Raw genomic sequence first — 12,933 nt, forward strand, 5'->3', positions numbered from 1 at the left:
ATTCCTTATGAATAGCTATTCTTCAAAATGAAGAATAACTATTTATTTTTAAAATATTGTATTAGTTATTCCTTAGTAAGGGTTATAATTTCAAAACAATTATAAAAATAAAAAATCATAAAAAATAACACATATCTCTCTTAAATTTAAAAATAACAATTTTTAAGGAGATATAATTGTATGAGTAAGGAATTTCCTAAAATAAATGTTAAGTTTCATTCTAATGTTATAACTCACAACCAAACTAATGAATAAGTTTAGTTATTACATTACAATATATTTTATTTCTAGTAATAAAGATTACAATTCCTATCGTAATCCTCATTCAGTGTACCAAACGTACCCTTAGTGTAGAACGTTACACGTGGAATTTGGTGATCGAAGGCATAACACGCTGTCTTTTTTTTTTTTTTTTTTTTTTTTCTCTTTTTAGTTAATTGCAGAAGTATACTCTTTTTTTTTTTCTTTTCTTTTTTGATGACTAGAAAGAAGTATACTCTAAATTGTGGAATACTTGCACTACACATTCTGAATTATAAAAACTTACCATTACCACCCTAATTGTAACATTACAAATAGCACTCATTGTTTGTTAAATATAACAATCACGTGCTCTGCACGTGACCTTCAGCTAATTAAATGCCATAAATGCCCTTAACACAGTTGCATTTATTTAAGTGCACAAGTCCCCTATAATTATCTACCTCTCGATAAAATTTTGGCTAAATCTTTCACTACGCTCATAGCAAAACCCCAACAAAATAAATAAACTTTACACTACTACACATTAATACCTTCTTTTTTTAGAACCAGGTTCCACAATCACCAATTGCTTCTCTTTTAGTTCTGTACCTTATTTGTTATGTGTTTAAGTTTCTTGTTAAATATTTTATGCTTTGCAATCCCCATAGAAAGTACATGCAGAGTTTAAAATGGAGACATTGTGCAGGAAAGATTAGAATTTGTGTATAAAACTAGATTATGAGGTAATAATTCTTCCAAATCATGATTAACAGTAACACTACATACATATGATTCAGAAGAATAGTATTATAATTATCAATACGGTTCAAATATTTATATACAAATTACAAAATGGACTAGTAAATAGTATGATGCATTGCAAAGTAACAATGAACCGAACAATGCATTAGGTCTGGCTTTGTGCATCAACGGAAATGGAACGTTTAACTACACCCACCGAAAAAATTTCACCGAATATTTCACTCTTGTTTTTGTGTCAAATTTTTGAAGTAACATTTGGTGATTGTTGCCAGGCTCCAACAGAAATTAGACCTAAAGATTAAGTGCTGACCTGTGGACAATGTCATAAACTGATAAAAGTATTTCAGCACCTATCAGTGCAATAATGAGCCACTCCAGAAAATCTGATTTCCTATTCTGAAGAATTTCCTGAAGAAAGCGGATATTGTGCTGTAAAGAGAAAACAAGATGTCACCACAGCATGCACATCAATTGAAACATTAAATTCATTCAGATGATATACGATAAGTTCAGAAAAGAGAAATTTCACCTCCACAAACTTCAACTTGAAATCAAGACTAGCGAATCTCTGAGTCAATTCAAATTCATCTCTAAGATATTCCCATATTTGAGCATATTTTGCATCCTTCCAGGCAATGTCCGATCTGTAAAAATCAGTAAAGTTTGCTTGAGTAAAACCAAGCATGCATAGCAAACAAAATATAAATCTTAAATGAGATGGAAGAATACAAGATAGTAACTGTGTATATTTACATGGTTACTGTAGCAATTTTCTATTTTACACAATTACAGCTGATTGTGTAAATTGTACCCTTTTGCAAACACTGGTGTGAGTGCTCTGCTCTAAGTATGGTCAGAAAGTTGAGACGGATCATTATCAAAGAAACTGAACTGAATACTTAAAATTATCATCATCCTCATGCTGTTCAATTAAGCCAAGTGCTACCAAATCCAGGGTAAAGATCAAAATAGTAATTAAAATTGCTTTACAGCTCAATAGTCAGAGCAGTGAAACAATTGGTAAAAGAAAATTATGGAAATGCATTAAATATTTTAAATTAAAATTTAATTGAATAAGAAATATAGAAAAAATTAAATAAATAAATAAATTGGAGAAGACTAAAATAATCAATACTAATGTGGATACAGTTTTGTCAAATTGGGTATACTACAGATGCATTTAGGATAAAACATGTTTCCCAACCTTGAAAATGAAGACAATAAACTAGGTAATACACTAGATGGAAGGGGAAGAAAACAAGAATGATCCCACAAAAAAATTTCTATTAGAAAATAACAAAAGCACAACAAGTAAAGAAACTCTAACAAAACCTAACACTACCACTGGGATTAATGCTCTCCTGCTACAAGCAAACAGAAAGAACTAGCAAACAGAGGTTAATCTTCAATTTCATTAACTTTTTTCTTGTTACTCATACAGGGCTCCCAGTTTCATGAGAATACTGTAAAGACGGTTCTTGAAGCTTTAATTCCCATTTTCTTTTTGGGGAAAAGCATTGAGAAAGTCATCTTATATAGGCTGGTGAACCATCATAAACAATTCGTTTAATGCAAGCCCTTAAACTTAACACTATTACCTCTCAAAAAGCCCAAGCTTAAGAATCACATCAGCAAGATTAGAATTTGCCTTTCCCACTAACTGAAAAAGTTTTTTCCTCTTCATTTTGAACTTTCCAGTTGTTTCCATCTCACGATTTATATCAGTAAATTCTGCAACCATTCCATCAACCTATGAGAAGAAAAAGAGTTATGAACACGCTTACCTTCACAACATAAAAACTTCTACATTGTCATGGAAGTCTTTATTTATTTATTTTTATTTTTAATATATAACTGCATTGTCATGGAACATACCTGGCGCACATAGTAATCAAGAGCAATACTTTGGCCAAGAACACTACCAATAGTACGGATCCCATCAGTACTCAGGTACTGCAACATAATGTAATCTAATCCACCTTGCATCCACGTGTTCAATGATGCCTTCTCCCTCACCTCATACTCTGGAGTATTGAAAAAATTCAGATTCAGATATTATAAACTCCAAATATGTCAATGGGCTCTAGCTCAATTGGCACTTCCTCCTCTCCCAAGAACATATGGAGGGCAAGGACCCACAGGATGTGTATGCAACTTTGTAATTAAAAAAGAATCCAAACATATAAGATCTTCAGCATTTCTTATTCATTAGAGGCAAAGAATATAACAACGCTCAAGCAAAGAAAGTTGGTAACGACAGGAGAAGATTTAAGAGGATAATTCTCAAACCATAAATATCAACAAAGCTACCTGAAAAAATAAATGAAATGACTTTCTAAGCTTTAAATTAAACTTAAAGATAAGTGAAGTTGCCCATCAGGACCTGGTATTCTGTCCTTTTGGAGTGCAATAGGTCTTGCCAAGGAGGGTGGTGGAGTTGTTGGAATGCTGGAAGGGGTGCTTTTGTCGAAGTTTTAGGTTTTAAGTATGAGGAGCCATGCCTCATAGTGTGATGCAGACTATTTGGAGGGAGAGGAACCATTGTAATTTTGATGGGGCTAAGCGTTTGTCTGTGGCAATAAAAATGCATCTTCTTCATACCATGTTTGATTGGCTGGCTGCCTTAGGTGGCCATTTGTTGTCTTCTTTAAATGAATTTCTAGATCTATGTCATTTTGATTGAATTTTTTATGTATCCATGGTACACTGTCTGTGTACTTGGGTTCATTTACTCTTCTTTTTATTTTCAATAAGCACTATTACTTATAAAAATAAAAATAAAAACAAGAACTTTTCCAGCAGGGCCATCGCTTAATTGTTTCTACTGAGTAAGGTTATCTATATGTCAGTCCTGATACAAGCATATGATAGAAATCGACCAAAGAAAAAAGTTATCTATTATCTAAACTCCCTGATAATAATCATGCTATTTCAAAGGGATATCGTTGACTCTTTTTTTTTATTTGGGAATAAGTAGGGAGATCATTAACTTATAAATGAGGAGTATGACAGAAGCGTAACAGATTGCCCCCCCCCCCCCCCCCTAAAAAAAGAATAACAACACAACTACGTAAATGTGTCATTAACAAAAACCTTTTTAGGTTCCAATATGTGTGTGTGTGTACACGCGCACGCTAATCAGCCACTCAAAATCTTGGGAAGGCCCATTTGCGTCCTATCCTTCATTCATTTCTCGCTTCTAACAAAACCTTGGTTATGTCCAGAATGGATTTTCCAGGAAAACTATAAGTGCAAATTTTGCCAAAACTTAATAGAAACAAATACAAAGATAAGTTTTTGAAACAAAGAAGGGTAAATGCTAGAAGTTTGCAAGGCGGGAGGACACTAAAAGTCAGAAGTTTTAGATTTTTGATCATTAATACTTCTTTGCATTCTGGCTTGACAATGAAAAGCTAACTACAATGCAGGAAATTCCTCACAAAGGTTTCCTTGTAATGATTCAAACATATTTACAAAAGATAACCCAATAAATTCATATTCAATTAAAGAACCAATACATTTTAGCTCAAATGACACCTTCTTCCCCCTAAAAAGGGGTGGAGGGTAAGGCTACCAATCCAAAAACCTTTATATTCAATTGAAGATATTCTGGATATAAGATCTTACCATCCTTTCTCATTTCAGGTAGTAATCCTGAAGCATGTTTTTGTACAATTTTCAGATACCCATCAACCTCGTGTTCACGGACATTAAACAAGACGATGGAGCCATACTGAAAAACTACCATGTAACAGCAGTTACTTCCGCTTAAGGACGCACCCAAACCCTGAAGTAGAGAACCCTCCTCAGCAATACAGTCAAGTTAATTGCATTACACAAGCAAATGCTATATATATGGTTAAGATGCAAAACATGAACACATTAACGGCACAAAAAATCAATAGAAAATTAAAAAGAACTTACATTGATCTCAGAAAGATTGCCAAACTTAAGAACAACATAATTAGTCATACGAGACGTTGGTGGGATAAAATTTTGCCTATTCTGTTCCACTAAGCTTCTCAAGTCCACACTATACCAAAAATAAATAAACAAATGAATTAACCAGAAAATTCAGATAAAGATAAGTAAAACTACAATTATGCAAGCATTCTTTGTTTTCCACTTCCTATGTTTTAGGCACTGCTAAAAAAAAGAGACCCAATTAAATATTTTGGTTCTTGAACTATGTGCAAGTGTTTAATTTCATTAGTAAACTTATCAACTTTGCCAATTTCGGAAATCACTCAATTTTTTTTAAGTTTCAACATGTAAATTGAACCATTTTTTAAAAAATCACAGCCTAATTATAACACAATCAATGGTTTCATTTCACGTACGGAATTGAACACTTTCAGAAACGTTCCTAAAAATAGTTCAAAATGCAAACCTAGTAGAGAAGAAATAAGCGCGAACAGGAATACAAGGTTTGTTGTCTTCGTCAAGGTTGTCATCGTCGCCGTTGCCCTCGCCGACCTCGGAGCACGAAACGGGCTCGTTCCAGTCCAATGAACCCGCAGGAGAGAACGACGAAACGCACCGTACCACAGTCAGACTTGCAAGGCAAGAAATCGAGTCGGTGGCGGTGGTGGCGGTGGCGAAAATGGTGCGGAGGTTTAGGGTTTTGGGGACTAAGCAGAGAGTGTGGTGAGGTTTTGGGTTAGTGGTGAGGAATGTACAGATGGGTTTGAGTGAGAAGTGAAGAGGTTGTGATTGTGAAGAAGATGAGAAGAGAGAAGGGAAGAGACGCGCGGCTCTTAGCTGTGCGTCAATGGTGCGCCACATTTTTTTGTGTGTTTTTTCTTTGATTGTTGGGGTTTTTGAAGAGTATATTTGTCAGGGTTTATCAACTGGTTTGTTTTTTGTACCCAGATATTTTTTTTAGGGGTTTTGTGGTCTTCGACTTTTTGCCTTCAAATGGGGCAGGTTTTGTCTCAAAATCTTGTGTCTTAATTGAGATCATAATAATGGTGTATAATAACTATGGGTAATTATATATGGGAAGATAATAAATTCTAATTATTTGATTAGACAAAACACTCTAATGCTCCATTCGTTTGGATGGAAAACCTTGTGTAAAAATAATTTTTCGAGTTTTTCAATATTTGGTTGCATAAAAAAAAAAAAAAAATGAGCTAATGGAAAACTATCTTTGGTCAACAAAAAAAGTATAACTTATTTTTAAAGATTGTTTTCCATTAAATTTTTTTGGAAAACAACTCTATCTCACAGCAAGCTAAATAAGGGAAGTTTGGAGATTGTTTTTCAGCTCATTTAAGGTTGCTACCAAACAAAGAAAAATGATATTGTTTAATAGAAAATATTTGTTGAAAAATGACTCATTTTCTAGAAAACATTATCACCGAAACAAACAGAGTATAAGGGGCATTTGATTCGTTGTGATATGCTCTTAATGTGATATATATTATGATGATATGACATTAAGATTTTTGGTTTATGAAAGCCCGGATTTGTAGTAAAACCCAAGAGCTTGTTCAAACTCCCAATTAAAAATTACGGTTAAATTGCTTTTACTCTAACTTAAACAAAGTGCGAAACAAGAGTAAATAAGCGCAATAAACCGATAACATTACCCTGAGCCATATTCATCCATCATCAACAATAAAATGAAAGCTTAAAGAGTTAGGAAGAGAGATGCAAACACAATATAACACCGAGACGTGTTATAGGAAAACCGAAGAACTCGGCGAAAAATCTCTTTACGACCCTCCAAATCGAAATCGATCCACTAGAGAATAAAGTTGGAGTACTCGAATAACAAAAGACCCTCCAAGCCTAGTCTACCTTATGTACTTGAGACCTCTAAACTCCTACTACCAACGGACTTCTCGAAGTCATGTCTTCTCTAACTTTCCAGATCCTGATTGCATCTAACAAGCCTCACTGGCTTCTTTTTGCAAATCCTCAACACTTCCCAAGCTCCAAAATACTCTCTACACTCTGAAAAGCTATATGTTGTATTTGAGTACAAATCTTCTTTCAAGGTATAACTATGGGAGAGGGAATGAGAAAATGTTACAATAATTTCTCACTAGGGATGAGTAGCTCTCTCTTTAAAAAGTGGGTGTGTTGTGCTGTAGAAAACCTATCTAGGGTTTTTTTTCTCTGAATATTGGCCTCTTTTACCTTCGTGGGTAATGAGGGTATATATAGTATGGGTGAAGGGTAAGAAAGTCACACTTAAAATCCTCCAGACATAATGTTTCGCGAGTACCTCACGAGATGGCCTATCTTGCGAAGCACTCACAAAATGCAACCTGGCACTTGACTCTTCAGCTTCCAGCATGTGCTTCTCGCTTGCCCTTTTCGTGGAAACCCTTCTAACGAACTTCTTGCAAGCTAATCGCAAAACTACACAGATCTTCATTTCATACTCGATTCTTCACTAACTTAATACTAAACTCATTAATATAATAAAATCTTACAAAATACAATGAACAAATTAATGCAATTACAATACTTTTTGTCATGGAATAAAGCCAACATAAAATATAGTTGTAAATCATAACTTTAGAGTTTTTTTTTTTTTTTTTAATATTACCATAGTCTAAAATTACAAAATATATCACATCAACTTAATCTCACCACTTTCCTAAAGTAATGTTGTATTATTGTATTAAAATTATATTAATATAAAATTACAATAACATGATACATATATATATATATATTAGGTACAAAAATGTAATATTACGCTGTAATATAAAATCATGGCGAACTAAACGCGCCTTAAAATCTAATTGCATCCTAAAATTTTTAAATATTTGCCATTAATTATTAAATAGATTATTTAAATTTTATTATCAAATAAAATTTTAATATTGACCGAAATAATACCTTAATATGGCTCAACGAACATAACAATAATATATATAATTGTGTATATATATGAATTATGGAGAGATAAATTTTAATTATTTGCTGAAACGAACATAACAATAATATATGTATAATTGTGTATATATATGAATTATGGAGAGATAAATTTTAATTATTTACTGAAACAATGTAGTATTGAATCCAACTAAATGTGATTGCCTATTAACTCAATAATAAAAACGATAATATAGGTATAGTACAAAATAAAACTGATCAGTGGCAACAAATTAGGTTGATTTTTTTTTTTTTTTTTTTTTTTTAAGGAGAAGAAGAATGATATAATCTAAATACATTGAACACCATCTAAGAAATTCTTTCATCCTATAGTAGAGCCAAGTGGCAACCATAATGTTCAGTGACATCAAATTCAGCTTCAAAAAGCTCTTGTATCTTCTTGATATATAAAGTAAGTTACTATTTTTTTCAGAAACTATGTGCCATGGAGTGAGAGAGAGAGAATTGAAGTTGATAAATCTCCTAAAGCTCCGTTTGGGTAAGGCTTTTTGCGTTTATGTTTAGAGTAAGTTGCGTTTTTGGGCCGGTCCATGGCACTGTTCATGGATCAGCCAAGTGCAAATTGCGGGTGAACAGTAAATTTGAGCAATAAAAAATATTTTGCTACAATATTTTCAGTCATAAGTTTTCAGTTTTCAGCAAAATAAGCGATATCCAAACGCACACTAAGTCCTAACCAATCTAAGGCTTCGTTTGCGACTTTATCAAATCTCCTAAGAAAAAAGGAAAATGTTACATAACAAAAAGAACGTTTTTAGAGTTTCTTATATACAATCGTATTATAATAAGTCATTATATTTAAGCTTCATAAAGGTATGGCTCCTCCTTTTAACAAGTAATTAATGGAGAGTCATAATTTAATAAGGAATAAATTAAATTAGTAACATATTAATATTTTCCGATTATTCTTACACCAACTGTAATGTTCCATTTCATATAGATTTGGATTGTATAAATAAGTATTATGCATTATGTGGGTATATGTGGAATACTCCATTGACATTTACTAGATCAATTTGGACCATATATCCGATTTTGAGAAGTCTTAACAGTAGTTTAATTTCGATAAAATTATATAAATAAATGATTAGGAAATATCCTAATTAATCCAACACATTTTATGGTGACACCAAATGTGGTTGTGGGAGACAGGGATAAGGACGGAGCCAGAGCTTTGAGTTAAGGGGAGCGACTTTACTATTGACTATGTGTAGCAATTTCAACCTTTAACTCTACTACTACTTAGTTGCTAAGAATTTTTTTTTTTGGTGTTGGTAAGAACAAAATTATTTTTGTTTATATTTTTTAAATGACAAGGTTATTTATTTTAAATAAAATTGGTTAATTGAGCTTAATTTTTTTTTTAAGTTTTACTATTGATAATTTTTGTGGTTGAGCTATTTTTTTTGGGCTTGTATATTTTGTTTTAGATTTTAGATCTATACATTTTTTTATAGTCACTAAAATGAGGAAAATACTGGCGCTACAAAATTTTTTTATAAATTATTGATGAAATAAGTGGTTACTAGTAAGAGTGGTGGGTCCATATGCGAACCAATAAGAATTTGCTACCAAAACAATTTGTAAAAATGTTGTAAAAATGTTTGTGAGTATAACATTACTCTTAAAATAATCAATGATATTGTTTAAGGGGAAAAAAATATAATTTTATAGAACAAAATTGCCAAAATTAGTACACATACATATATATAATAATATTTTTTTTTTTAAATTAGGGGGGCCATTGCCCCCCCCCCCCCCTAGTCCAAAGCTAGCTACGTCTCTGGTGGGGAGCATGACAACATCAAAGACCCCGTTCACCTTGTAAATTGTCGAAGGGATTTAATTTAGTTAGAGTTATCGGAACAAAGTGTATAGAAGAAATCCTTTGCTCCATTTGTTTTGATGTAAAATATTTGCAAAACTAAAATATTTTACATGTAAAATATTTGCAGAAAAATATTTTCATTTTACAATGTTTAGCAATGTACATGAAAATGTTGTGTAAAATATTTTCCGATATTTGGCACAATTTTAAAAAAAATAATAATAATAATAAAAACAAAAACAAAAACAAACAAACAAACAACTAAACAAACAAACTAGTAAAAATTTAAAACATTTTTTTATTACCTACCAAAAATACATAGAGACAGGCAAACGTTTCAGGGATACTATAAAAAATTGTAGATAAAGATAATCTGCTTAGGGTCTATTTGAAATCCGTTTATTTTACTGAAACTGAAAACTTTTTGATGAAAGTATTGTAGATAAAGATAAAAATTAATTGAAATAGTATAGTAAAACCTATAAATAGTACCATAAAGTACAGTAAGACCCATGAATAGTAACAAAAATAGGCTGAATAGTAAAATAAGTTGACAAAAATAATTTTTGCCAAACGGAAACTTCTTTAAGCTTTAGCTGAAGCTTGTAAGTCATCTTGTAAACTTCTTTTGTTATAGAAAGCTGTGTAGAGAGTGTGTAATTAGCTAGTGCACATAATTTTGTGCAACAAGCAATTGATCAAAACAAGGAGACAAGCACACAATTATATTAAGTATATCACTAATTAACATTTCAAAAAAGTTATTCCAAAAATAATGTAGTTACAAATTTTCCAATTTAACTGAGAAACTAAAATAAAAAATAAAACTACCAAAAAATTAAAAACTCTTGAGCCAGAAAAGGGGGGGGGGGGGGGACCCTAGAATGCCGATTTTGACTAAACTTCGATTTTTTTTTTTTTTTCATTTAGCATTAAATATCTAACATTTTCGTTAGTTGTTAGGTTAAACAAGAATTTTTGAAACTAACATCTCGAGTTTTTAAAACTCGAGATTAGATTAGAACTCGAGCTTCTAAAGCTCGATTTCAATGTTTTTGTGATACCCTTACGTGGACAAATCTTCCACGTGGAGCAAATTTAGCCATGTAGAAATCAAGTTTGTAAGACTCGAAATCTGCACAATATACAATCTAACACTTTCAAACGCCCCACTCAAACACTCTCTCTCAATCTCTCAAACACTCTCACTCAAACACCCAAATCATTCATCCTCAACCCCTCGGCGTGCAACAAAAATCACCCTCACCCTTAAACGCTCTCCTCTTACCTCACAATCGGCTTCAAACAATCCCCTCACCCATACCTTGAAAACCCCTTTTGTCCCTACCAACGGAAGTTCAGATTTTTTCAAGTTTAAAGGTATATTTTTCTTATAAAAATTTGAGCTTTTTAAATAATTATTCCATTTGGGTTTAGCCCAAGTGTTTGTTTTTGATAACTTCCCTTGTTAGTGCTTTAGTTTTTCTTGTTAGTGTAAGATTTAAGTTAGATGGATTTGTTTTGTTACTTGTTATATGATTTGGGTTGCTGGCATGTTCTGTTTTTGTCTCTCTTTTTTGTTGCTTTCTGGGTAATAATGCTCGATATGTGTTTACTTGCTGGAATTTATGTTAGTAAAATCTTTGTTATGGAGTGGTTGCAAATGTTGCAGAACTCTTTGGAGCAGTGTAATATGTCTTTACTTATAGTTTGTGTAGAAATGATGCAAACTTCTTCTTTGGGCTCAAAATTAGAGAAATTTGTGCTTTTGTTTGTGCTCTTATTTTTGTTCTTGGGTTATAATTACAAAAATAATTTTAAAAAAAAATTGAGGCTTTTGAGTTTTGATACCTTATTTTGTTGTGATTTTTTTTACAGTTGAAGTTGTTTGCAACAATTCCTTGGGTTCAAGGTGACATTACTTTCATGGGTTTTCCTTATTTTGTACTCAGCTTTAGCATATAGATTTGTTCTTACTATCTCACATGGAAGATTCTGTTTAACTCTTTGGGATTTGCTTGATTTGAAAGTATTGTACTTCTTGGTCTATGAAGATATGTTGTTAGGTGCTCCTTTTTTTTTTTTTTTTTTTTTGCTGACTGCAGTTGTCACCCTTGACCTTTACATGATCATCAGTCTTCATTCTCCTAATGATATAATGCTTGCAATTTGCACTGGCTGAGGCCCAATCAATCTTTTGCAATTCCTTCTTAGGCAAGAGATATATCATTGAAAAGCTTGAGATCTTGCTAAGAAGAAAATATATGCAGCCTAAGATTCTTGTGCTGGTTGCTTAGTCCTCCTGTCTTTCCATAAAACTGCTGCCACACATGGTTTTTCTCTGCTTCATTGAAGTTTAGTTCCACTAAGTTTCTTAAGGAAGCCCCCATCACTTTGCACCTGATATTGACCCCCACAATTGGATGTAATCTTTGTGTATCAGGGTGATCACTTGTAGTGTTTGCTGACCTTCCAGTTAAAACAATTCCACCAAAAGCTAAATAACGGTGGCTGGTAAAATGAGTGAAAAGAACATTTGAATTCATACCCTTTATTATTTTTATTGCTAAGAAAATGTATAACATTTAACAAATTAAAAGCTGCAACTTGGATTTTCAAACATTTTGATCGCTAATTACACTCAATTGACTTTCAACTGACACATCTATTTGGCTTAGCTTTTTTTTTTTTTTTTTTTTTTTTTTTTTTTGTGATTTTGGATTATTTGGTTTGATCACTTTGCATATAAGAATGTGGTCAACTGTAATTTGGGTTATTGTTAGATATTTAACATTTTATCATGGAAAAATTATAGATTTATGCTTAGTTGAATGATAGAAATCCTCAAAGATATGCCTGAATATATTGCAGTGTGTCATTAATAGGGCTTTTGTAATTTTTAGTTCTAAAAAATTATACATAAAAACTAAAAGTTACAAGTTAAGCTTATAAGTTCTAGCTAAACAAACATGTATATTTATGTTTATTTATAAAAATATTTTGAGAAAATAATAATCTGTTCTTCCTGTTTTGGTTTTCTTTAACTTATAGATTGATTTTATCTATTTTTTTAAAAGCACATCCCCATTTATCCAAAATAAAAATCATAAATCTCTACATATTTGTAGTTCCTCTTCTTGCCATTGATGTCACATGTTTTTTTATAATACTACATTTTATACTTT

The 12,933-nt window shown here is 32.1% G+C and overlaps 1 protein-coding gene across 1 annotated transcript; it reads right to left on the reverse strand.

Annotated features, from left to right (window-relative positions):
* Positions 1-1,032: 1,032 nt before the first annotated feature.
* On the reverse strand, positions 1,033-5,886 carry LOC126697339 (protein RETARDED ROOT GROWTH-LIKE-like). The gene is made up of 7 exons (XM_050394299.1): positions 5,396-5,886; positions 4,930-5,038; positions 4,633-4,792; positions 2,881-3,029; positions 2,604-2,755; positions 1,535-1,649; positions 1,033-1,434 (listed from the first exon to the last, which is right to left on the reverse strand). The coding sequence occupies exons 1-7, from the start codon at positions 5,788-5,790 to the stop codon at positions 1,297-1,299; spliced, it is 1,218 nt and encodes a 405-aa protein (XP_050250256.1). The 5' UTR covers positions 5,791-5,886; the 3' UTR covers positions 1,033-1,296.
* Positions 5,887-12,933: the final 7,047 nt, after the last annotated feature.

The sequence above is a fragment of the Quercus robur genome, chromosome 8 (assembly GCF_932294415.1).
Source record: "Quercus robur chromosome 8, dhQueRobu3.1, whole genome shotgun sequence".
Lineage (NCBI taxonomy): Eukaryota > Viridiplantae > Streptophyta > Magnoliopsida > Fagales > Fagaceae > Quercus > Quercus robur.

Bases quoted from the DNA above. Each gene is read 5' to 3' on its own strand.
- LOC126697339 (XM_050394299.1), bottom strand. From the start codon at position 5,790: ATGTGGCGCACCATTGACGCACAGCTAAGAGCCGCGCGTCTCTTCCCT. The intron at 3,030-4,632 runs GTAAGATCTTAT...TCAATACTCCAG, and splicing joins ACCTGAAATGAGAAAGGATG to AGTATGAGGTGAGGGAGAAG. The intron at 1,650-2,603 runs GTAATAGTGTTA...TGATTTTTACAG, and splicing joins AAGCTTGGGCTTTTTGAGAG to ATCGGACATTGCCTGGAAGG.